The 24488-nt window shown below is 37.2% G+C and overlaps 1 protein-coding gene across 10 annotated transcripts in view; it reads left to right on the forward strand.

Annotated features, from left to right (window-relative positions):
* The window catches only part of SNAP91 (synaptosome associated protein 91), a 120176-nt gene extending 100253 nt beyond the window's left edge, over positions 1-19923 (forward strand). For 7 of the 10 annotated variants that reach the window (XM_036414360.2, XM_036414361.2, XM_045572771.1 and 4 more), the window contains 7 exons: positions 1249-1398; positions 4990-5020; positions 6581-6692; positions 12164-12247; positions 12843-12947; positions 16569-16671; positions 18533-19923. In XM_036414360.2, the coding sequence (XP_036270253.1) occupies positions 1249-1398; positions 4990-5020; positions 6581-6692; positions 12164-12247; positions 12843-12947; positions 16569-16661 (575 nt within the window). In that variant the 3' untranslated portion in view covers positions 16662-16671; positions 18533-19923. The remainder of the gene's footprint in view (positions 1-1248; positions 1399-4989; positions 5021-6580; positions 6693-12163; positions 12248-12842; positions 12948-16568; positions 16672-18532) is intronic. The other 3 variants (XM_036414364.2, XM_036414357.2, XM_045572770.1) reach the window with 1 other exon arrangement.
* The last annotated feature ends 4565 nt before the right edge of the window (positions 19924-24488 follow it).

Genomic DNA, 24488 nt, shown 5'->3' on the forward strand with positions numbered 1-24488 from the left:
ATCCTGCTGTCATTTTGTTTGTATTCTCTTCCATTCTACTCTTCCCATGCTGGGTCCTTACTACAAATTTTCAATTGGTGAGTTTTTGGCAATTAAATGTGTTTCAGAAACACCCTAAATATATGCCCTGCCTGACAATTTGGTTGCTTCCATTGCCAGTGCCTAGTTGAATGCTCTTCTTTTTTAATTTAGAATCATTGTATAGTAATACGTATCGTAAATATGCATAGTTTATTTTTTTTATAAAAAGTAACCACAAAATCTTTGACATGGATATTAGCAATAACTTATGCAAATCCTATGAGTCTGCATTTAAGTCTTCTTGTATTCTAGGAACTAGACAAGTAGTAATTAGTTACATGGTAATCAGGAACCATCAATAATGGCATCGTTTCTATTACTGATATAGTGTTTACTTTAAATATTCCCTTAAAGTTAGAACCAAAAGTGATTGCTACACTGGAGAAAAAAATTAAAATTCTTACTTCTAAAATATGGTCAACAGTTTTTCAGATACTTATTAGTAGGTATTGACCATTAGATCAAGTTTTATTTTGACACGGATTTCATAGGGAACTAAGAGATTCGGCCTTCTTTTCTCATTTAAGAATTGTTTTTAGTTGTTTATGTAATACTTTCAACAAATATTAAAAAAAAAAAAAAAGTAAACATTGTAGAACTTTAGAGTAGACCATTTAGGCTTTGGTAAATCACTACCATTTTTAATAAAACATGTTTTATTGATAGCTTTTAATGAGTAACTGTGGCTACCAATTACTGAGTGCCTGTGTACTGCAAACGTTATAATGAAGACATGACATATATCATCTAATTTAATCTTCACAACAAAGCCATGTAGTAGTAGTGGTACTCTCCCCACTTACAGATGAGGAAACCAAAGCCCAAACAGTAACTTTCTCAAAGGCATACAGCTAGTGAGGCATGTAGCTGAGTTTGAGCTCAGTTCTGACTCCAAAGTCTGTGCTCTTTCCTGTACATTACACAGATTGTTTTCCATCTTTGTTTATGTCCATTAGTATTTCCATACTTTATGAGTAGACTTATGTAGAGATGTTCTTTTTGGCGTTATGGTCATGATAAGTGTGAATTACAAGTCTTCTTTTATAAGATTGTATATTCACTTGTTTCCATAGTTTTGTGTTTTTTTAAAGACAGTTTTTCCTTTAATTTTCTATATATCCTATTTTTTTTTCCAATTATTCTGAACCTGGTCCATTTGATTTTCAGTGTTTGATGGTCTAGGTGACCTTCTGATGCCAACCATGGCACCAACGGGGCAGCCTGCACCCATCTCGATGGCACCTCCTAGTCCTGCAGTGGCAGCAAGCAAACCCCTTGGGAGCGATCTTGACTCATCTCTTGCCAGCTTAGTAGGCAGTGAGTAATATAGTTTTATTTAACTGAATCATGTGTGATTTCTCCCTCTGTCTTTCCCTGTGTATTTTTTTCTGGATTCACTTGTGGGTGAGTGTATTAAGGAGTGGGAAGAAATTCTTAGTGCTTTACTTCTTAGTACAGTTTCTGGGAAGGTCAGTTCTTCATTCAACAAACACTATTTATTGAATACTGGGTATTCTTCCATGCCCTAGGTATAAAATTAGTGATCAAAACAGATATAAATGTCTGTTTTTATGGTGCTCTGAAAGGGCAAAGACAAACATTAAACATTTTCAAATTATTAAATTCTATAGTGTGTTAGGTCATAAGTGCCATGGGGGAAAAACAGAACAGACAAAGAGGGATAAGGAGTGCCACAGAGTGGGGTGAGAAGTAGGCCTCACTGAGAATGTAAAATCTGATGAAAGATTTGAAGGTAGAGGGATGAGCCATATGGCTATCTGAAAAGAGAACATGTGCAGGCTAAGAAGACAAACAGTGCCAAAACCTTGGGCAGAAGATTGCCTGGCATATTTAAGGAACATCAAGGAGACTGTGGCTGGAGCAAGGTATGTGAAAGAGTCTTAGGAGGTGAGGGAAGCTCTGATAAAATAAAGAATGGCCTTTTATTTCAATTCTGAATTTGATTTTTTTATTACGGTGAATGAGATTAGCATTGCAAATACCTTTTATTTCACTTGAAGCTATATCAGAAGTTTAGCATATCATTTATACACAATCTTTTCTATCCATTACTCTATGGATATACTTTGGTTTTCCATTCATAATCCTCAGTCTGGGCATCCATGAAAATGCTTTGATGACAGCCATGGAGAAATTACTTTAGTATTTCTTCCTACTCTAAAATATTATCTCACTGATGGATAGTCTGCAATGGTAACTGCTTTGGCTGGACACTATAATGTACTACCCAGACCCTCCTTCAGAAATAGAGGATTTTTACCTCAGCACACAGCCCATAGATGCTACCACCTTTGATATTTATCTCAGCTGAAGAAAGCTGACCAATAGCCAAACAATCTTGATAAAAAACAAATTTGAAGCATATTTTTTACTATTAGAACTTCTACAAAGCTATAATAATCAGGACAAGTGGTACAATATAGACATAGAAAAATAGACCAATAGCATAGAAGTAAAAGCCCAGAAATAAACTTCACATACAACGTTAAATGATTTTCTAGGTTTGCAGGACCATTCAGATTAGGAAAAAATACTCTATTCAAACAACATGCAAGTCAAATGGATAGCCACATGCAAAAGACTGAAGTTAGGCCTCCTCATTATACCATCCATAAAAATCAATTCAAAATGAATCAAAGACCTAAATATAAGAGATAAAACTCTTAGAGAAAAAATATAGGTATATTAGGATTAGGCAGTGACTTCTTTAGATATAACACCAAAAATAGTCAATCAAATAAAAACAAATTAATAAGAATGCATCAAAATTAAAAACTTTTTTTATGAATGATACCATTAAGAAAGTGAAAAAACAACCCACATAATGAAAGTATTTCCAAGTTATATATCTTATATGGTACTTGTATCTATAACATTAAAGAATTCTTACAATTCAGTAATAAGATAAATAATTTTTAAATTGGCAAAAGATTTGAATAAACATTTCTTCAAAAATGATACACAGTGGCCCACAAGTATATGAATAGATGTTGAACATCATTAGTCATCAGGGAAATACAAATCAAAACCACATTGATAGACCACTTCACACTTACTGGGAATGCTATAATCAAAAAGAGAGTAGTAAGTGTCAGCGAGGATGTAGGGAAATTAGAACTCTCAACCATTGCTGGTAGGGATATACATGATGCAGCTACTTTGGAAACAGTCTTGTAGTTCTTAATAAGTAATTCAAAATGGATCCTAGATTACATGTAGGAGCCAAAACTATAAAATTTTCAGAAGAAAATGTATGAATAAATCTTTATAACCTTGTTCTTAGATATGACACCAGCAGCACAAGCAACAACAGGAAAAAAAAATAGATAGCTAGGGCTACATGTGATATCATCAATAAAGTGAAAAACAATCAATAGAATGGGAGAAAACATCTCCTAAGGAACTTTTATTCAAAATGAATAAAGAACTCTACATTTCAACATTGTAAAGACAAATAACCCAATTTAAAAAGAGTCAAATGACTTAAACATTTATCCGAAAAGTATACTGCCACTTTGTACATGAAAAGATGTTCGATATCTGCCATCTATGGAATGCATGTCAATACCACAATGAGATATCACTTCACACCCATTAGATTGTCTATAATAAAAGAGACATGATAACGAGTGCCTATGAGGATGTGGAGAGCTTGAAATTCTAGCATTGCTGGTGAGAAGGTAACATTGGGGAGCTGCTGTGGAAAGCAGTTTGGCAGTTTCTCGAAATGTTAAACCTCAAGTAACCACTAGGCAGTCAGTGCACCATATGACAGCCTAGAAAGCTCCTTCCCGGATCTCTGCTCAGCTTTGCCCAAGTTTCACCTTCTCCAAGGGGCCTTCCCTGAGCATCCTGTTTCACACTGCCTGCCCTCACTCTCATCCTTGCCACCAGATTCCGTTCTTCCTTTTCATGTTTCTATCGGTTTTCCATTTTACCTTCTGACCGCCTCCATAATTTACTTTTTTATTCTTTTGTGCATGTTGTTTTGTCATCCATATCACCCCATTAGAATGTAAGTTCTCCAGAATTGGGATTTATTTTTTCCCTTCACCAACATAACCCAAAGCACTTAGAAGAGTGCCTGATATATAGATAGGGGCTGACGTAATAAATGAACTGAGATAGAGCAGAACGAGGAAGCTGGTTGTGTCAGGATCCTCAAGATGACCCTCACATTCACTGATTCACTGGAAGGACTCGGGAGACTCAGCACATGTCTGTTCTCACAGTTAAGATTTATTACAAGAGCTCATAAGGATGCACAGCTGGATCATTGAGGGAAAGACACAGGCAGAGTCTGGAGGAATCCATGCTCAGACTTCCTTATGCTCTCTCATTCCCAGGAGGGGAAAGGCATACGGAAATGTGGCCACGTGTGTGATGTTTTTGCCCAAGGAAGCCCTCCAGAGACTCAGCACCCAGGATTTTTCTTGGATGCTGATCATGTGCTAGAGTTTCAGTCTCTAAGAAGGAAAGCAGGTGTTCAGCATAAACCACGTTGTTTCTATGGTTTAGGCACAGCAAGCCACTCTTATCATTAGGCAAAGTTTTATCTCAGTGTCGAGAATAATTTACTAGCGAGGTACCCAGATGCCAGCCACATAGACCTTTCTAAGAGAGCAGACTCACGCCTGCTGTGTTTACTCTTTTTTCTGAACACGAATTGACATTAAAATACGACCCTTAAGTATAATGTAAAGTAAAAGAAAATGTTAGATTTGTGAATGTTTCCTGACATAGTTTCTCCTTTGCAAAACTGAATGTAGTCATTCCTAGGCAAAATATGGACGTTTTCTAGACCTCTGAGTCTTTGATCTTTTAAATGTCATATCATTTAAGCTGAGTATAGAGTTTTAAATTCTTTTTTCTTTTATCCATTTACAGATCTTGGGATTTCTGGCACCACATCCAAAAAGTAAGTGCTTTTTAAACTATCTGGTTTTGTTGAGACAGTGTATTTGTACCTATTTGAGACTATCAAATGTTGTTCTCATTAAAGTAATTACTCATTCTCAGGCTAGGTAATTTCAGAATTGGTTTTTATTTTATTCTGGGTTTTTGTTTTTGTTGTTTTCTGCTGGAACATCCAAACTGTTAGTTATGACAATGAAAAGGAATAATATATTTTAGCCTTCAATGTTGTCATGAACTTTTATCCAATATAATAAAAGCATAATATACAAATTGTCCCTTCCACCAGGAGTTTGTCCAGGAATTCGACCAGGGGGCAGGGCCAGCCAGGGGGAGGGAAGGAGACCCAGGCCAGCATTCGGCGGCCTCTGCGGACCCTACCAGTACACAAATTTCGTGCACAGGACTTCTAGTCTAGAAATACTGGGGAATTGTGGTTTGAGTACTTTCATAGCTTTAAATTCTAGACTCATTACAATATTCCTAGCTAACATTGATTTTTAAGACTCTCATGGAGGATCAATTTTAAGGGAGGATAGTAAGAATGATACTGTACCCTTTTTTAGATGCATATTTCAACATCTGAAATTGGGATCCATTTTACAATATACTAGGGGCCGGTGCATGAAATTTGTCCCTAGGCCTGGCCTGTGATCAACGCCATCTTCCCCTGTTGCCCACAGCTGGCCCCGCCCCCCCCACCCCCTCCTTTTGTTCCCCATTTGCCATCAGGTGATCAGTGCCTGATGGATAGGGGAAGGGACCCAGAGGTAGGCTGTTCCTGCCCACTCACCGGCCCCGCCCCTGCTGCAGTTCACCCCCTGTGTGTGGCGCACCAGCAAGGCAGGGGCCTTGGCCTGGCACTGCCCATGTCCCCCACCACCCAGCCCCGGTTCCCCATTCACTATCAGGTGAGCAGAGCCTGCCGGCCAGGGAAAGGGACCAAGAGGTGGTCAGTGCACCTCATAGTGACTGGTCCAGCGGTCATTCTGATTGTTCCGTCCTTAGGGTTAACTTGCATATTACCCTTTTATTATATAGGATGGTATCTTACACTCATTGTAATGCAGGTTGTAGTTATGATATAGTTGTATGAAATCTTCTGTTGATCCAGAAAGGGACATCATAGATGCACCTCAAATTCAACAAAGTGTTGGCATATAGCATTTATGATACAGTTATTTAGTATTTTTTATAACCAGTGAAGGATAACAGTTAAATCTGTGGCATGTTTTTCTATTAGAAGTGATAGGGGAGTGGAGAAAAAAAAATGGAGACTTATGTAATACTTTCAAGAATAAAGAATTTAAATTTAAAAAAAAAAGACGTAATAGAAAATTCCTGTTATCATTGAGGTCCAAACTCTAAATTATTTTTGTCAAATGCTTTTAAGCTTTCTTAGATACAATATGTTAAGCAGCTTCTACCAGTTTTAACCTGTGTTCTTGGTTATCACTGGACTGAAACCAACTGCTTTTAACCGCAAATAAAAGTATCTCAGGAATCACACACCATTCTTTTCTGATTAGTGTGTTTTTTGTGTATTTTGCATGCTTGATTTTAGGGGAGATCTTCAGTGGAATGCTGGAGAGAAAAAGCTGACCGGTGGTGCCAACTGGCAGCCAAAAGTGGCCCCAGCAACCTGGTCCACAGGAGTTCCATCAAGTGCACCTTTGGTACGTTTCCCCTGGAGGCCCGGGCCATGTGGGCAGTTTTCCAGTTCCCAATGTGTACAGCACAGTGCATTTTGCTTAATTTTGCTACTGACAATGTACTTTTCCATGCACTCTGAAGAAATACAAGCAAGTTGCAATATTTATCAAAATGCAAACTTTATTGACTTTATACTTGATAAAGATTATGACCTATTTTTTAATTTTAATTATTTCTAAATAGTATATATGCTTCTTGAGATATTTGTTTTATATTTGTATAATTATGGAAATAATTTTTCAAAATCATTTAATAACATTGGTCATTATCTATATTTTATCATATTTCTTGCCCAGATTTCTTGATTGTCTTAAGTAATGACAATTTTTTTTCTTACCAGAAAGATTGGGCAATTTTCCACTGTGTAAGTGAACTTCCATTTTAAATCACTATCAATTCTCCTCACCATTTCAAAAATCAAAACTACTAACACCATCTTTTCTATAAAATTTAAATAGGTTTTATATTAAATTTCTATTAATATCACCATTCACTCTATGAAACAGCATATCACTGGTAATAAAGACTAATTATTATTTTATAAAATTTGCTACCATAAAAAAGACTTTTCCAAAGGTAGCAAAACTTACTGTTTTCCTAAATATGCTCCATAATTAGCAAAAGTAGGCTAGTTGCTATTTCCCAAGTTCACTCACAATTTTTCACCTTTACTTACCACCTTCATCTGTCTCTATCACACCCATCTCAAAGGCTTTCTTGATGTCATACTCTCCTTATTGCCTGCATTAATTCTATCTATCACCCACCAATCCCAGCCAAACAAACATGCATGGAAGTGAATTCATATGAATAGAATGTAAACATTTTAGATAGACTCTACTAAAACTATTGTGTTTCCAAAATTAATTTAAATACCTAAGTTTTGGAATTTAGAACACATTGTCTTTTAAATAATTTTATAAATAGTAATGTTTTTAAGTATAAGCAGTTTTATAAATAAAAATAAGTTCAAACCAATCTAAATAATGCCTTTTGAGTCAAAATTCACCATTAAACAGAACTAACAGTATTCACTAAATTACAATTCATACCATAGTTTCTATAGGAAAATATTTTTTTTTTCTGGAAACCTACTTTCTCTTATCTCCTCACCTCCACCAGTGGTGATAGTGAGAGAGGAAATTCAAGGGCTAATATTTTCTTTGGTGACTTCAATGTCTGAAAAATCTTAACTTTAAGTGATTTCCTAACTGATAACAATAAAAAATTGCCCATTGTATCTAAGAATCTATTTCTTTAAACCTATCTTTGCATTATTTAAAAACAATGCTTAAGAAAACCATTTTTTGTATTTTAAATTTTACAAAGAATACTTAGTAGAAAACTAAATTTCTCTTTAAAATTGATGTATAACTAAGATGGCCATTTAATTTATTGTTTAAACTAGGGCTCACTTATGGGAGAAAGGGAATATATTTCTTACCCTGGGATCCCAGGCATTTACCTGTGGTTAGTGACTCCAATGGATGCTGAGACCAAAGGGAGCTGCACTCCATTCTTCAATACAAAAATATTTGAGAGTCACTGTCTTGTTTGGGGTACAGGGAAAGTGGGTCAATAAATGTATAAAATCCCTAATGGAAGAAAAAGCTTCTTTAGAAGAAAAAGATCAGTGCTAAAGAAGCTTTTTAAAGGAACTAATTTCCTACTCTATTCTATGCAAAATTAAAGAGGCCCCTTGGGTGCTATTCTGAGAAGTTAATACATTAATGGTGGTGCCTTTTACAGCAGGATCAAGTTGTTGTTTTTGTGTGTGTGTGTGTGTTTTTCAAATATATTTTATTGGTTTCAAAGAGGAACAGAGAGAGACAAATAGACATATGAGAGGGAATCATTGATTGGCTGCCTCCATCCCATGGGGGACCAAGCCCACCACCAGGGCATGTGTCTTGACCACAAATGGATCCATGACCTCCTGGTTCATAAGTCGAAGCTCAACCATTGCGACACTTCAGCCCAGGAAGGATCAGGTTTTTAATTGTTTTTTAACAAGTAAATTTCAGGACAGTCAAGGTTATTGCAGTATCTAAGAAGGAATGAGGGGACTGGAGAAAGGGTGGTGAAGTCCTGATATTTGGCAGATCAGCTGTAGGCTAAAAAAAAGGGGGGAAGGGGATGGTTTCAGAGCTTGAAGTGAGAGGGAAGGAAGACAAGAAAGAAAACTCTCCAGTAGAATCCACACAGTTGTGGGCTGTTGTGAATGAAGCCACCAAGACAGTGGTTGCCCAAGTTTCTATCCGGGACAGTTTGCTAAACAAAGAGAGGCCATTAACCAAGAAGGAGAATAAGAGAGAAGTGCTTTAAAAATAGCATTAGGTTGGAGACCTCCCCTGGCAACTCCCTCCCCTGAGATCAAGATTTGAACCATACGGGTGGTGAGTGCATCAAATGCTTAACAACTGCTTTGCTTCTCCAGGGCAGCAAGGCTGCCATTTATCTGATTGGCAGGCACCATCACTGAGACTGAAATTAATAGTCTCATTTTTTTAAAACCTCAAAACTCCATATATATATAGATAGATAGATAGATAGATAGATAGATAGATAGATAGATATAGATATAGATATAGATATAGATATAGATATAGATATATTTTTTTTTATGAAGCAGAAAGTTTTAAAGTTTTAGTAAGCTCCAGAATCTTAGGGACAGTAGGTTTGAGCATAAAATAGCTGCAGCAGCTCTGGGAAGGGAAATTAGAACAGAAATAATTTATTAGAAGGGCAGAGTTACCTGTCGTTCTCTTTCCTTTGTTTATTTTCCTTAACACTCAGGCCGCACTATAAAGGCTCTCGCATGCAGAGTGATTTTATCTTTATTAACTCTCAGCCTTATTTGTAGTCTATACAAATCCACTCCCATTTACTGCAGTCACCGCAAAGCTCTTCTTTCTTAACAAAGCTTTGGCTTTGCTTTTACCTCAGAAATCACTCCAGGGCCTCTGGCTTCCCTCCATCCTGTTCTCCCCTTTTTCTATTCCTTAAAATATGTTTACGTTTCTTTTCCTAAGAATGTCCAAGAAAAGGAAAAGAGACGGCCAAGACTTGTGCTTCAGAAGTGTTACCAAATTTCCCTGGCCTTTCTGCAGGCCTTTACCTTGGAGTAGGAAATTGAGGGGATAAAAGAGAGTGTGCCTTTTAAAGTTTTTATCCGTTAACAAGAGCTAAGGTTGCTTTTCCAATTTTGTTTCGAATTTCCCTCAGTTGTGGCGTGGAGGTGCAGCTATAAAGTTTTCAGATCAGAGAAATGAAATTAGAAATAGAAACGTTAATAGGACTTGACTGCTTGGAATCTGTCTGCTGGCCGGGCTCTGTCATCGTGGCCACCGAGAGCCCTGCATTTCCTCTTGGTCCTGCTTTCCAATGCACAACAGGCCTCTCAGGTTTCCATCACACAAAGTGAGAAGGTACTTGCAATTCAGAAATATGTGCATTCTACAGGAAATCACAGAATCTGCAGTTCTCTCCCTTAAATACAACCAACCTTTATACGCCAATAGATAAAATATTCACTTGAGGTGGAAAAAGAAAACAATTTAAAACCTTAGGAAAAATAATATCTGGAGAGGAAATTTTTTTTAGTTAATCTACCATTTGAGCAAAATGACAGATTGAGACTCTTGAAACTATTTGACCCGAACTCATTTTGTTTTGATAACTAATAAAAACCTTTTTTTTTTCTCTTTTATTTCCTTAAGTCCCAATGATATAATTCAGGTACATAATACAATTATTATTTACAATTCTGATAAATGGCATGGTTCCAATAAGTTATATAATTCTGGGTCTGGTGAATAGCTTACCAAGCCTATCCTGTTGAAATGATGAGTAAAGCGTAAATCTGAAATATAATACTTGTAGGGGGAGCAAAATAGCTTTCCCTCTACCCTGCCAGCCCATGAACACAGCATACTTTCTATTTATCTAAGTCTTCTTTAATCTCTTTCTACAATGCTTTATAGTTGTCAGTGTATAAGTCTTGTACTTCTCTTCATAAATTTATTGCTTAGTACTTTATTATTTTTAATGCTACTCTAAATGAAATTGTTTTTGTAATTTTGTTTTTTTGTTCATTGCTAGTGTACAGAGAACTGATTTTTAGATATTGATTTTATATCCTATGACTTTGCTAAGCTTATTAACGCTGAAAGTTTTTTTGTGTATGGATTTTTTAGGACTTTCTATCTATAAAATCATGTCACCTACAAATAGAGATAGTTTGATTTCTTTCTTTCTTTTCCCTTTTTATTTATGTTTTATTCCATCCTCCCCTCCCCTCCTCTGTGGCCACCATCAGTTTATTCTCTGTATCTGTGAGTCTGTTTCTTTTTTGTTCTGTTTATTCATTTGCTTTGTTTTTTTAGGTTCCACATATAAATGAAATCATACGATAATTTCTTTCTCCGTCTGACTTACTTCACTTAGCATAATGCCTTCTAGGTCCACGCATGTTGCCACAAAGGACAAGATTTCATTCTATTTTATTTCTGAATAATATTTCATTATTTCTATCTATCTATACAATGAAATATTATTCAGCAACAAAAAAATTATATACACACACACACACACACATATACATATATATATATATATATATATATATATATATGTATGTATATGTATATAAACACACACACTTTTTTAAATGCTTCTTAAAACTAAGAATTTTGGCCATTGTGCAAATGTACAACGTTCAAGTCAGAGAAAAGCAAGTACAACACAAAAAAGAATAGTTTAAAAATGGGGAGCCCTGGTTAGGTGGTCCAGTTGGTTGGAGCAGCTGTCTATACACCAAAAGGTTGCGGGTTCAATTTCTGGTCAAGACACATAGGTCATGGGTTTGATGCCTGATAAGGGCATGTATGAGAGGCAACTGATGGATGTTTCACTCTAACATTGATCTCTCTCTCTCTTACTCTCTCCCTCCTTTTTCTAAAATCAAAAATATATATATATATATATAAACACTGCCTTTATAATTATTCAAAGTGTGTGTATACATTTTTGGGAAAGTATGTATCCTTAGGTGAGAAAAGGAAGAGCTTAGATAAATTTGACTCATTTATCATGAGGGTGGAAGTGAGATATATATGGAGGTAGAGGGGAAACCCTATGCTTTAACTAATCAACTAGCCAACGAGCCCAAAAAGCACTACAACAGTGAACATCAGTTTGGTAAGTATGTTCAGATAATTGTCATGGTGCTAGACCCGTTTTTTTTAATTTAAAACTGAAATTTAAAAATTCTTTGCATATCTACATATACCTAAGGAGTATGCATTTTAAAATTATATTGTCATTTTAAACAAAATCACATGGTTCTTTCTTTTTGGTTGTTATTTTGTGTGTATGTTTGTCTTGTGCTTTTTTTTTTTTTTTTTTTTTTTTTTTTTTTTTTTTTTTTTTGCAGCAAGGAGCTGTACCTTCAACCAGTTCAGTTCCTCCTGGTGCTGGGGCCCCATCTGTTGGACAACCAGGAGCAGGGTTTGGAATGGTGAGTGACAACCTGCACTAAAAAGTGTGATTGACATTTCTAAGGCCTTTGCCAAATTGCCCAATCCCAGATTAAAAAATACTGCTATGGAATATAATTCTTCCCAGAATGCAGTAAGGTAAAACTTTAAAAGTTACCTCATCTGCTTTAGACATATTAATAGGTAGTCTACACATGACAGGATAAGGTCACATACAAAATAGTTCAAATTGTTCCTAACAAAATAATTTTGATAGTGCATTGTTATGTCATTTTTTGAGTAATATTTATCAAACATTCTTAGCTCAATCATCAAAATATACTCTTACTCTCTCATATTAGGACTTTTCACTTACCACTTTCATCACTAGCAAATGGTAGGGCCATCATCCATAAAGAAATAGGGTGTTTTACCACTAAGAATTATGCCTACCGAAGGCAAATAAACAGCAACAAAGCCTGGTTGGGATGAGGCTGCTATGTGGCCAGCCCCGCTTCCACAGTGCCTCCATGATTCTCTGCCACCCTCTCGCGTGGAAGCACACAATATACTTCCTTGTGGTCCTGGAGCCCATGGTGGCGTCCACTCACACTGTGAACTGCTGTTCCTTCTCAGCCTCCGGCGGGGACGGGCATGCCCATGATGCCGCAGCAGCCAGTCATGTTTGCACAGCCCATGATGAGGCCACCCTTTGGAGCAGCGGCTGGCCCCGGCACACAGGTCTGTGTACACGTCCACAGAATGGTGACGCTCGTTGCTAAGTATTAACCTGTCATGTGGAACACTGTTGAAATGTTGTTGCCTACTATCCTGTCTGTTGCTCCAGGAGTAAAGGGAGCATGGGAGACAGACTAGCAAAAATACTGTGAGGTTTCGAGGGAAATGACAGAAATAACTACCTGTCTTGAAGTCCCTGAAGTCCCACCATTCCTCTCCTACGTCATGCAGGATGGTTCCTGAGGACAATCAGGCATTTAAAGTATCTATGCATGTATTCCAGGAAAACAAAAAAAAAAAAAAAAAAGAGTACTTCTGACCCACAGTTTTATTGTGTGTTTCCAGAGTTAGCCAAACTCAAGGTTAGGGACACAGTCCTCCAGACTGCCAAGTTTGCCCTAGATGTGTAACACTTACCTGAGGGAGTTTGCCAAACTGTAACGTCTAAGGGAGCAGTCCCCACAAGACGACCCTCACTTCCAACACCAGCCACAAGTCTGGGAGTCCAGGGGATCTCACGTTCACTTCAGGTCAGCTGCCTACAAATTAGATCCGGCCAAAAGAGGAGATACATAGGGTGAATCCTGGGAGGGTTCTCAGCATGAAGCTTCTCTGTCCTCAGGGATGGGTTTACCCACCTGGCATCAATGTGTGTCAGTACTCATGCAGGATGGCCAAGCCAGGAAGCTCAGTGTGCAGCGTTTTTATTGAGGTCTCATTATATAGGAAAGATTAATAGAATTATTGCCAATGTGATTGAACTTAGTCTATCCACCCCGCACTCCTCCCTAAAATTCAGAGTGATATCATGTGGCCCAAAGACCCACTCTCAAATCGCATGGTTGGTTTTTGTCATGGCTAGCCCCCGCGTTGTTATCTTGTGAGCAAAACCTTTCAGGTGTGCTTTCAAAAATCCAACCTTACTAACAAAGTCACTTGGGAAACTCCAAAGGTTTTAGAGGGTACCCAGAAGAAAAGGCAAACCTCTCTTTAGGTGAGGCCCAACTTCTTATTCAACATTGTGCTACCTTCATTAACAAAGGCGCTAAAACATGTGCACTTAGTAGAACTGCTTTTGCTGCTTGTAGTGATAATCATGCTGATGAGACACCCTTTCTTGAGTTCTCTTAGAAATTGTCTGGTGGAGGTATAGTGTGTAGAACCAAGGATGTTTTCACCATGAGAAACTGGCTTAGATATAGTCAGAACACCAAGATAAAACTTCACAAGCAACATGCTGAGCAAACTAAAGCGAATCAGTCAGATACCTTTGAACAATATCAGTAAACATTTTTACTTCTATATTTTTAGCGTACCAAAGGGTATTTATATTGCGTTATCCATAGGATTCCTTCTGTGAACTTTCTGAATGTACATGAACCTCCGTTGTTCCTTAAATCATCTCTAAATCCATTTTCTGCCTGTTCCCAAAACACACTTTCAACTTTTTTACTTTAATCCCTCAAAGCCACAGGGACTAGGAGAGAGAATGGTGTTAGGTGTTCAAAGAGATAAATTTAAAATGTGAGGACCCCTGGCCTTCAATGCCATAACTAAAGCATTGTCTTCATGAAATGTCCTAGTCTCATCTGAGATGATGAACCCTTCCTAGAGTTGCTTTTTGGGGAGTGTGAGGAAAGTGTGGGGGATAATAGTAAGGTTAAATCCAGTCTAGATATTTTTAATTTCTAAGAAGGATCTCACTTATCAGGTGTGTTACCTTGGTGGTTGAATATATCCATGACTATTTACCACCTTTCTGAAAAAAGGAAAATGCTTCTATTTTAATGAACTTGGTGTTTTTTGTAACTTATTTTACAAATAAGTTAATACAACTTTATTATTTCAGGTAGTGTTTTTTTTAGCATACTGCCAGTATTACGTAGTATCAATTTGTTTACTTGATTCAAAGAATAAACTTGAGAAGTGGAGTATATGGTGAAAACAATGTTTTAATCATTTAAACAAATTTATAGTAATTTAGGAAATGGCATGTCATACTTATACAATTTTTAGATGTATATCCTATATTAAAGATGAAGCATAGCTGATTATACTACTGTGTTTCCCTGAAAATAAGACATCCTCCGAAAATAAGACCTACTTACAGGTTTCCTTCTGAGTGAAATATAAGGCACCCCCCAAAAAATAAGGACCCGCCCCCTCCAGGCTTTGTCTCGAATGAAAATTAATTTACCTTACTGTATACAGGTAATAAATGTCCCTTATTTTTATTTAACAATAAATGTGTACCGTATTCTTCTTCATGGAAAAATAAGACATCCCCTTAAAATAAGACATAGCGCATCTTTGGGAGCAAAAATTAATATAAGTCACTGTCTTATTTTCGGGGAAACAGGGTAGATAATAAACATGACTTGTAGCTTCAGAGAACAGATTAGCTTTTCATAACTGATGAGATGCCTGGACAATCACATTATTCCTCAATTGGTTGGTATTATGATGTTGTTATCATCTCACCTAATTATTAATTATGAATCTTAATTATGAACCAGTCCTTGAGTTTCTTATCTTCCAAACAACTCCAACCATTATACTCATTTTTTTCTTGATCTTCCTATGAAGTATGAATCAAGTTTTTTAAATGGAAACTCGACTGACAGATTCTCCAATCAGTCAATAGTTTTTGGACATAGGAACACACCTGAAAATGCTTATTTCTGGAGCTGTTTACTGAACCAATAAACACATCCCTGCCCTGAAATCCCAGATTCCTGAGGTTTCTATCATATGAACATTGGAGATTAATTAGGTTCAAAGGTTACTATTCTACATAGATTACAATAACCAAATTAAGGCCTTGTACCCTAGCATTCCTGCAGAAGCCTGATCCCAGAACCTATTTCCGTCACACAATGAAATAATTTAGGTGTCAAACAGAAACCAGGTAAAGCAATTCTTTACTGCCTTTACTACAAGTTCAGTATGATTATTTCCTATAGTGTTGAGTAATTAGCCTTTTCTGCAAGTTGGACAGGCGATGTTGGAATTTAGTGACTTTTATAACTAGGAAACTGTTTGCTCATCTGAGACAGACAGTGCCCCAAACTGGACTGGTTCTCACTTCAAATGCTTTATATAAAATCCTAGTATATTTAGCTAATAATTTTAAGTAATTTCTTCTGTGGCTTTCTGCAAACTGTTACTCTTCAATGTTTCCTTCAAACTCACTCTCCCTATAAAAGTTCTTTAAATTTCCTTCATTAGTTTAGTAGCACTAATAACCCAAAGTGAAAATGCTTGTGTTCAGAGAAATTGTTTATTTTGTTTTGCTCACTGTATATTCATAATATCTTTATGTGACTAGTCTTTCACATCTTCTCTAACTCATATCCATATTGTTCTACCAGAGTCCTCCAATTTTTTGGCTGCATCTGATATGAAAGAATTTCAGAAAAGCCAAATATCATCTGAAGTGTATTTTACAAGTTCCAAAACTAAGCACAACACAGTGACTAAGTAGAACAAAGTAGATTTTGTAAACCCTTAGCCATCTAATCTCCCGCATGTGTGTTTTCGGTGGTGCGTGCTCTGCCTAATGCTTATCTGTCTTTCTTGTTTGCTTTCTATTTCTCCTCTCTGGGGCTGGCTTTTCCCCATTAGCTTTCTCCAAGCCCTACACCTGCCACTCAGAGTCCCAAGAAACCTCCAGCAAAGGACCCATTAGCGGATCTTAACATCAAGGATTTCTTGTAAACAATTTAAGGTATCTAATATTGAGCTTTTCCTGTGGGCTTGTAATAATTACCTGTGCAATGCTTAGCTACTTTAGGGATGATATTTGTACTTCTGTGTTTTTAGTACATGTATATGATCATTATAATTTGAGTGTTTATGTGTTTTAATCAATATTAAAAGCTACTAATGAATTATCAATGATTTTTTTTATCTTAATTTGTAAAACGAAGAGAAAGGCAAATCTCCAAATTGTCCTTAGACTGGAAAGATAGATATTATACTGATAAAGCAGCAAATTGTTCAAGCTACTTGGTAAATTGTGACTGGAATTTATAAAAAAGTAACATTTATGATATTGTATTTAGAAATCAGCTAAGAATATACTGTATTTTTATCTTCTTCGACCTTTCTTAGCCTCATCAAATGAAACTTAAATTATTACCTTTTGCTTTTCTACATTCAAGTAGAATTTTTAAATTTTAACATTCTAGTTTTAAATTCCTAACATAATACGGAGTGATTAATAGTGAGTTTATGATGAAGGGAAAAGTTGACTGTTCACCCCAACATCTTACCCAGTGGGGAGGTTCTCAACAAATACTTGCTGAGTGTGATGAGCAGTAATAATGCTGTTTTTCATTATTTTCAGTATTTCCCTACCCACCTCTCAGTCATTGATTTCTTTGATCTTCTCTGTAGGAGATCAAACCCAGTGAGATAGACTAGCCAGATAGTCTCCACTTCACAGCGATAGGAACTGACACTTGGCATCAGGCGATTAGCCCAGGCTCAAGCTGGAGGAGCAGAGTGTTGAACTTTTGGAGCACTCCCCGGTGTTATTTTTATTTATGCCTGTATATGTTTAAACTTTCTCTAATGCCACTAAGATTTTTTTAAATTACTGCTTAATTTTTTTTTCCTTATACAAAGTTAATAATTTAAAACTTTGACATCTCAGCCAAGTATAAGGTGACCAGACGTCCCGCTTTTGGTGGGACAGCCCCCGATTTTCAACAATTTGTGGAAACATTGGGACTTTTTTAAAATGCTGTGGGACAAATTGTTGAAAATTGGGACGTCTGGTCACCTTAGCCAAGTACTTTCTCTTGTGCCTTTTATATTCCACTTTGGGTTGACTTGGGCTGATGTAGGCATCAGCAATTAAAATTCCAAGAGCAGCCTTTTGTCAGCCTGTTACTCGGTGAATATTGCTCTTATCCTATATCAGGGATGCTGTTAAGTACCCAAAACAGAGGTCCTTGAAACAGTCCCTCAGGGATTTGCAGTCAAGAGGAAGACACACACTGCACACTGAGTGTTTTGTGAAGAGTTGCCCACAGGGCCAAGCTTTAAAGACCCAGGAAAGAGGACTGGTGAAGTGCAGGTGGGAGCAGAGTAAAAATGAAGGCATTGAGTTACCAAAAATATCTCCTTTCTCTTTATTCTGTCACTTGTTTAACTGTTTGGTGACACATTGAGCATCATAACTAAAAATAAATTAATAATAACAACAACAATAATAAAAAGAGAAGTCCCTGCCATTCCCCGTTTTTCACTGCTCTTTTCTAAATTTTAGCTGTTCTTAATTGAAACTGAATGTCTTACTATTAAGATACTTAAGTATCCAAATTCCAAAATTCCGCTAATACAGTTTTTTCCTAAAACAAAACTATACGTTAAAATGTTGTGTTTTTTCATTTCCTGGCTGAAATTTTAAGTTCATTTTAGAGATTGACTAAAGGTATATGAAGGTGAATCTTGTAACATAGAAACCTTTTGCATAAAGATTCTTCATGCTACCTATGAAGTATCATTGCTAGGGAGATAAATAAAATGCTTGATGAGTATGTCATATTGTTTTCTAATTCAAGTGCTTTTTATCTTTACAGCTGCAATTTTTGTGACTGACTAGGAAAAAAAAATAATGAGTTTGGAGACTTCAGATAAGATTGATGCTCAGACTTACAAAGTGAGCCACCAGTACCAAACCCAATGCTTACTCATACCTTCTCTCCTGAAACGTGTAGCACAGCTGTGAAAGTGAACCTTAGGAATGTGTACTCCCCTAGCTGTTATCCCTACTCTCAGACTTGTAGCGTATTTGGGTTCTTTGTGTGTTGTATGATGTAAACAATGAGTGGATGTTTCTCATGCCCCTAGTGCTTTTCTGACCTCGCCCACGGACGGATGATGCAGCTGTTGTGTGATGAGCCATTTGGAAAGATGTGTCTGTGTTTTTGAAGGTTTCAATGTACATATGACTTTTGGACAAACCTAAACTCTCCATAAGTTCTCTTTTCTTCTGCATCTCTGTTACAGGAATAGTGTGATAATATCAAATAGTAAGGAAAACACATAAATATACAAAACTTTTTTCGGTGTGGAATACATTTTTCCAATCACAGGAACTTCAACTGTTGTGAGAAATGTTTATTTTTGTGGCACTGTATATGTTAAGAAATTTTATTTTAAAAAAATATAAAGGTTAATGTCCATAATAAATATTTCTCCTTGATGCTACCTTATCAAGAATGAAAAAAAGTGAGAATTCCCTGCTATATTAAAATCTATATTTTAATTATATTTGACAGGTTTTGCAAACAAATTGACCTATTTATTCATTCTTGATTAAATGCACTGAAAAGTCAAAGGTCTGTTTCTATCATGTCCATACAAATGCAATTGGAGATGTGCTATTCAAGTGATAATTATGAAGGCACCCCAAGGTATATATGTAATTGAAAAATTGCTGCAAATAATTTATTTTATTGTGAATTTTATGTACACCTGTTAATTTAGTATTTCTCTGTGTGTTCTGTAGACTAGTGTTCTGCCATCACTCAACCGAGCTCAAAGTAGGTTTTGTTGTACCATTGTGATTAGAGTTTAAACTAATTCAGAAAATTGTATCCTTTACTGTACATACTGTATTCTTTACTTTTTAATTTGTTGTCACACTGTGCTGATGGCTTGGCTTAAGATTTTGATGCATAAATGAGGTCACTGTTGATCAGTGTTGCTAGTGGCTTGGCAGCTCTTTGTAAAAGCATATTGGGTTGGAAAGGTGTTTGCCTATTTTTCAAATTATTTAATAGATGTATGGTACCATTTTAAAGTGGTTGTATCTGAATTTATTGTGGGGATAACATACACTGTAATGGGGAAAAATTACCTAAAACCAATTTCAAAATGGCTTTCTTTGTATTTCAGTTTAAAAACCCAATGCATGTATGCCGTCTGAGATGCAATAAACATCTTGAACAAAGAAAATGCAAACATACTCTTTTTCTCACTTTTTTTTTTTTGAGGGGGGGGGGTGGAAAAAGTCTGTTTCCAATGACACACACATAACAAAATACTATAAATTTTAAAACATTCAGGATGAGAAATGCTGTCCATGCAAATATAGTTTTGATAATTTTACAATAAATTAAAAATAAGGGGGGAAAGAATAATTTTAACAAGCTATCATTAAATTTGGGACTCTGGCTGCTTCTCCCTAACCTGAAATTTCATGTTCCAAAACAGAAGAGAATGAACTTTTCTTTTAAAATATGCAATTAAATCCATAATGGTTTTGTGAGAATTCCCAAGGAAGTTGGAGAATGATGTGACTTTACTCACATACTGGCATGCATAGTCACTCAGACACAAAATGTAGATTAGCCTGTTTTAACAAAATTGGGGGCTTTATGCCTGCAACTAGGTGTTCCAAGTAAGTTTTTTTTTTTTTTTAGGTTTTTTGTTTGTTTTTTTTTTCAAAAAGTAACCCATTCTCAATGGAAATATTTCTCAAATGGAAGCATAGACTATTTCTAAAACTAACTTTCTCTTAGTTAACTATTTTTTCATCTTAGGAAGTAACTTGCAGAAGCTAGTATCTGATGACATAATATATCATATAATATAGACTCTTTATAGATTACATTTGATCGTGTATTCCTTTGTGGGCATATTGTAATAGAAATGTTGTGTTAGATTGTAAATCATTTTAAGTTTAATACTGAATTTTTAAAAAAGAAGCTTTTCTTCCATTGGACAAGAGTCCTCCATTGGTGAGAGTCATGGTGTCCTTGTAGGGGAGTTGTCTCACAGCTGAGGTGCTGGGTGAGGCCTGGGGACCCTACCTGTGCATAAATTCCATGCACTGGACCTCTAGGTGTGTTATAATCAGCTGTGAAGATGGCATCTGCTTTGGCTGACTGTGAGCCTCAAAGGCAGGAAATGTCTCCCCCTGTTCATCTCCTCAGCAATGAGCACCTGAGAAGGTGCCAGGTAAGTGTCTGAAGGATGAACACGGTACGTTAGTTCTTAAAGGTCTCTTTACCTGCCTAGGTACTGCTGGGCTACTATTGTATTTCTGATTACCGAAGAATAACCTGCATAGTGCTTTTATTGTCAAACAAGAGGCCCAGTGCACAAATTCATGCACGATGAGGTCTGGCCAGCCCAGCCCAAATTGGGGCAGATCAGGGCTAGACCTATTGGAAGGAGGAGATGGCAGCCAATCGGGGCCCAATCAAAGCCAGGCCAGCTCTAGGGAAGAGCTGCAGGCAATTGGCTGCCCCCAACTCGGGGGGCCAATTGGAGCCAGGGCCAGCCATGGGGAGGGGCTGTGGATGGTGAACCGGTTGGCCCTGCCCCCAAATGGTGTGTGTGTGGGGGGGGTGATTAGGTGCGGAGCTAGCTGGGGGGAGAGGCCGAGGGCTGATTGGGGTGGTGGGAGCCAGCCAGGGGGAGGGGCTTCAGGAGGTTGGCTGGCTGGCCCTACCCCCTATTGGTGTACAGGGGGTGATCAGGGGTGGGGCCAGCCAAGGAGAGGGGCCAGCCAGGGGGAGGGGCTACAAGCTGACTAGGGTGGCAGGGGCCCATTGGGGGTAGAGCCAACCCAGGGAAGGGGCTGCAGGAGGTTGGCCAGCTGTCCCCACCCCTGATCAGACCAGTTTGCTGAGCACAGTGGGTGTCATAGTGACCAGTCATTCCGGTCATTATGGTGTGCTGGTCGCTGGCTTTTTATATATATAGATGGTATTAGAGTTTTAATAATTTTTGTCAGCTTACTGTAATAAAAGAACTAACACCAATTAAAACCCATTTTGACGACACCATCTTAAAGTGAAGATTTGAATCACTTTCTATATGGTGTAATGATTGCTAGTGGTTCTTGGTGTCTCCTTTGATCTCTAGCTTTCATGTTATCTATTGTAATTTTTAAAAAAAATGAAGAATGGGGACATATACAATCATCAGTAGCTATTAGAACATATAATAAACAAAGCTTTTGATCAGCAGTCTCCCTTTAGGAATCTTTTGTAGAAATGCTAAGACAAGTGAGGGCATTAAAAATATTACTAAAAAGAATCCCACCTATGTATTTGATAGTTTTGTCACCATTTTCCTCACCAACATACAGAAGGAGTTTAGAAGGAAAAACATGAAGGCAGGTAAAACTGAGAAAACACTTAACCTGGAAGAAAAAAATATATATATTGTGCAGAAATAGAGAACTGTGTAAGGTGGAAGAACCATCAGTTTAGGAAAGATAGATTATGATAGTGGTTCCCAAACCTGGGTGAGCTTTATCAAATATAGATTTCTGGGCTTCACACTGAGAGACTCCAGGGAAGATCTCGGTAAAACCCTGGAAACAGGCTTTCTGAAACAATTCCCTAAGTTATTTCAATGAGCAGCCAAATTCAGAAGCCACTAGGCTAAGGGAAACCACTGAAATATGAATCCAGTGGACTCTGAATATGTGGCTCTATTGGAAAGTCACAGATGATTCCAGCAAAAGAGAACATTTCCATTTAAAATAGGAAAGCCACTGAGAGTATTTTGTTTGACCTAGCCTAAAAATTGACACATTTAGTTATGGGTTATAAAAAGGTGGTCCGTGTAGCATAATGGTACACTAGTTTTCTCCAAAACCCAAGCTTTCATCTGGGAGCATGTGCACGAGAGACAAGCTGTTATATGCGGGCGGACGGCTGCCCAGGACATCCTCTTGGAGAACCACATCAGTCACGGACCATCCACATGAAGTGGTACCACTGCCCATTTGGTGGGCATCATATTGTCACTTATTTTCCCAGGCCACAAAAAGAGCCTTTTAAAGTAAATGTTTCAAGTACAGTGGCAAAAGACTAAATCGAGTTGTCTCAAAAATAACACACTTTTATTTTCAGGCAATTGCTTGATAAAGTGGTACTTTAGCTTGGCAGTAGGATCTTTGCATCAAGCCAATCCTGATTTTTTAAAGGGGGGGGGGGGGGGAGACAAGAAAAAAAACAACCAGCACTAGTGTAGGTATGGCAAAGAAATGTTTTTGAGGAATTCAGAAGTTGTATCTTCTAAGTTGTTGGCTACAAATCTGTCTAACAACTGATCCATTGAAAGTAGTCTTAAGGAAAAAAATTCTCCCATCCTCCCAGAACTCTCAACTGTGTATTAGTGTGTTCTTTTCTCTCACATCCTGAGATTTGTGGTGTCTTATGATCTGGTATCTGAGTCAGGAGCATCAGTTTAAATTCTGAGGAGAACAAAATTGCAAAGTTTTAATTCCTGTCAATTAATGGGAAGGGAAAGACAGGTGAGGGGCGGGTGCGTGGAGCAGGAAGGGGCCTCTCCTCATCTTCCAGGGCCTCAGTATTCTAGGGATTGTTCTTGGAAGTCCCTGAATGGTTCATCCAGCTGAGAAGAGATAAACTCCTAATGGGCAGGTCTTAGAAAAGCACTGCATTGTTTGCTAGCTACGCACCTGGAGCTGGACGTTTAGGGGTAACATATTGGTGGAGAGGGTAAGATGACTATGTTGAGAAAACAAGAGTTGTATCACCCAAACCTCCCAAGAGGCCAGAAGCACACATATTCGCACATACTCACACTCACACTAGTTCTGGGATAAATGATTGCTGACCTCTGCTCTTAGGATATTCTAGTCTTTCTTTCAATTATATTAAGTAATTTCTGTACTCTTAGAAAACTAATTGCAAGTTTTAGGATATTATAATTAGTGAACATTTACTTTATACAGGGAAGTGTACTCTGGTTGGTCAATTAAAGGTCTTTTATTCCACATCCAGAATTGTTTCCATTATACCAGAGTTGGTGTATCCATAAACCACAATGCTAAGCTCATGCATAAATCAGACCAATTCTAAACTTTCAATAACACATATTAACATTCAATATTATTGGGGTTTAATGAAATATTGGGGAAAGAATTTTTTCTTTACTTTTGAGGTTAGAATTACATTTGAGTATTAAAAATAAGTCAATTCTGTAGACCACTGATGTTGCCCTTTTTTATTCATTTTTAAAATTTCATTTTTATCATTTCTTTTAAATAACTTTTTAAAATATAGGTTAAGCTTTTTTAAAAATATATATTTTATTGATTTTTCACAGAAAGGAAGAGAGAGGGAAAGAGAGTTAGAAAGATCGATGAGAGAGAATCATCGATCAGCTGCCTCTTGCACACTCCCAACGGGGGATGTGCCCGCCACCAAGGTACATGCCCTTGACCGGAATCGAACCTGTGACCTTTCAGTTCGCAGGCCGACGCTCTATCCACTGATCCAAATCGGTTTCGGCTAGGTTAAGCTTTTTTTTATGAAAATCTTTCTATAATGTGCTGCCGTCCAAAACTCATGCTGGACATAACTGTTATATTGATTATGCAATCATTATGAGCATAACATATCGGTATGCTTTCTTATGTCTATAAGGAAGAGTGAGGAAATGAAGAGTAGGCTGAGCAAAAGCCTAAAACTTTTCAAAATCATCTGTGTTCAGTTATATGAAGAGATTCCAAAGGATTTCCCTTATCTGTGCCACATGTGTGAA

This window comes from Pipistrellus kuhlii, unplaced genomic scaffold, assembly GCF_014108245.1.
Source record: "Pipistrellus kuhlii isolate mPipKuh1 unplaced genomic scaffold, mPipKuh1.p scaffold_m20_p_5, whole genome shotgun sequence".
Lineage (NCBI taxonomy): Eukaryota > Metazoa > Chordata > Mammalia > Chiroptera > Vespertilionidae > Pipistrellus > Pipistrellus kuhlii.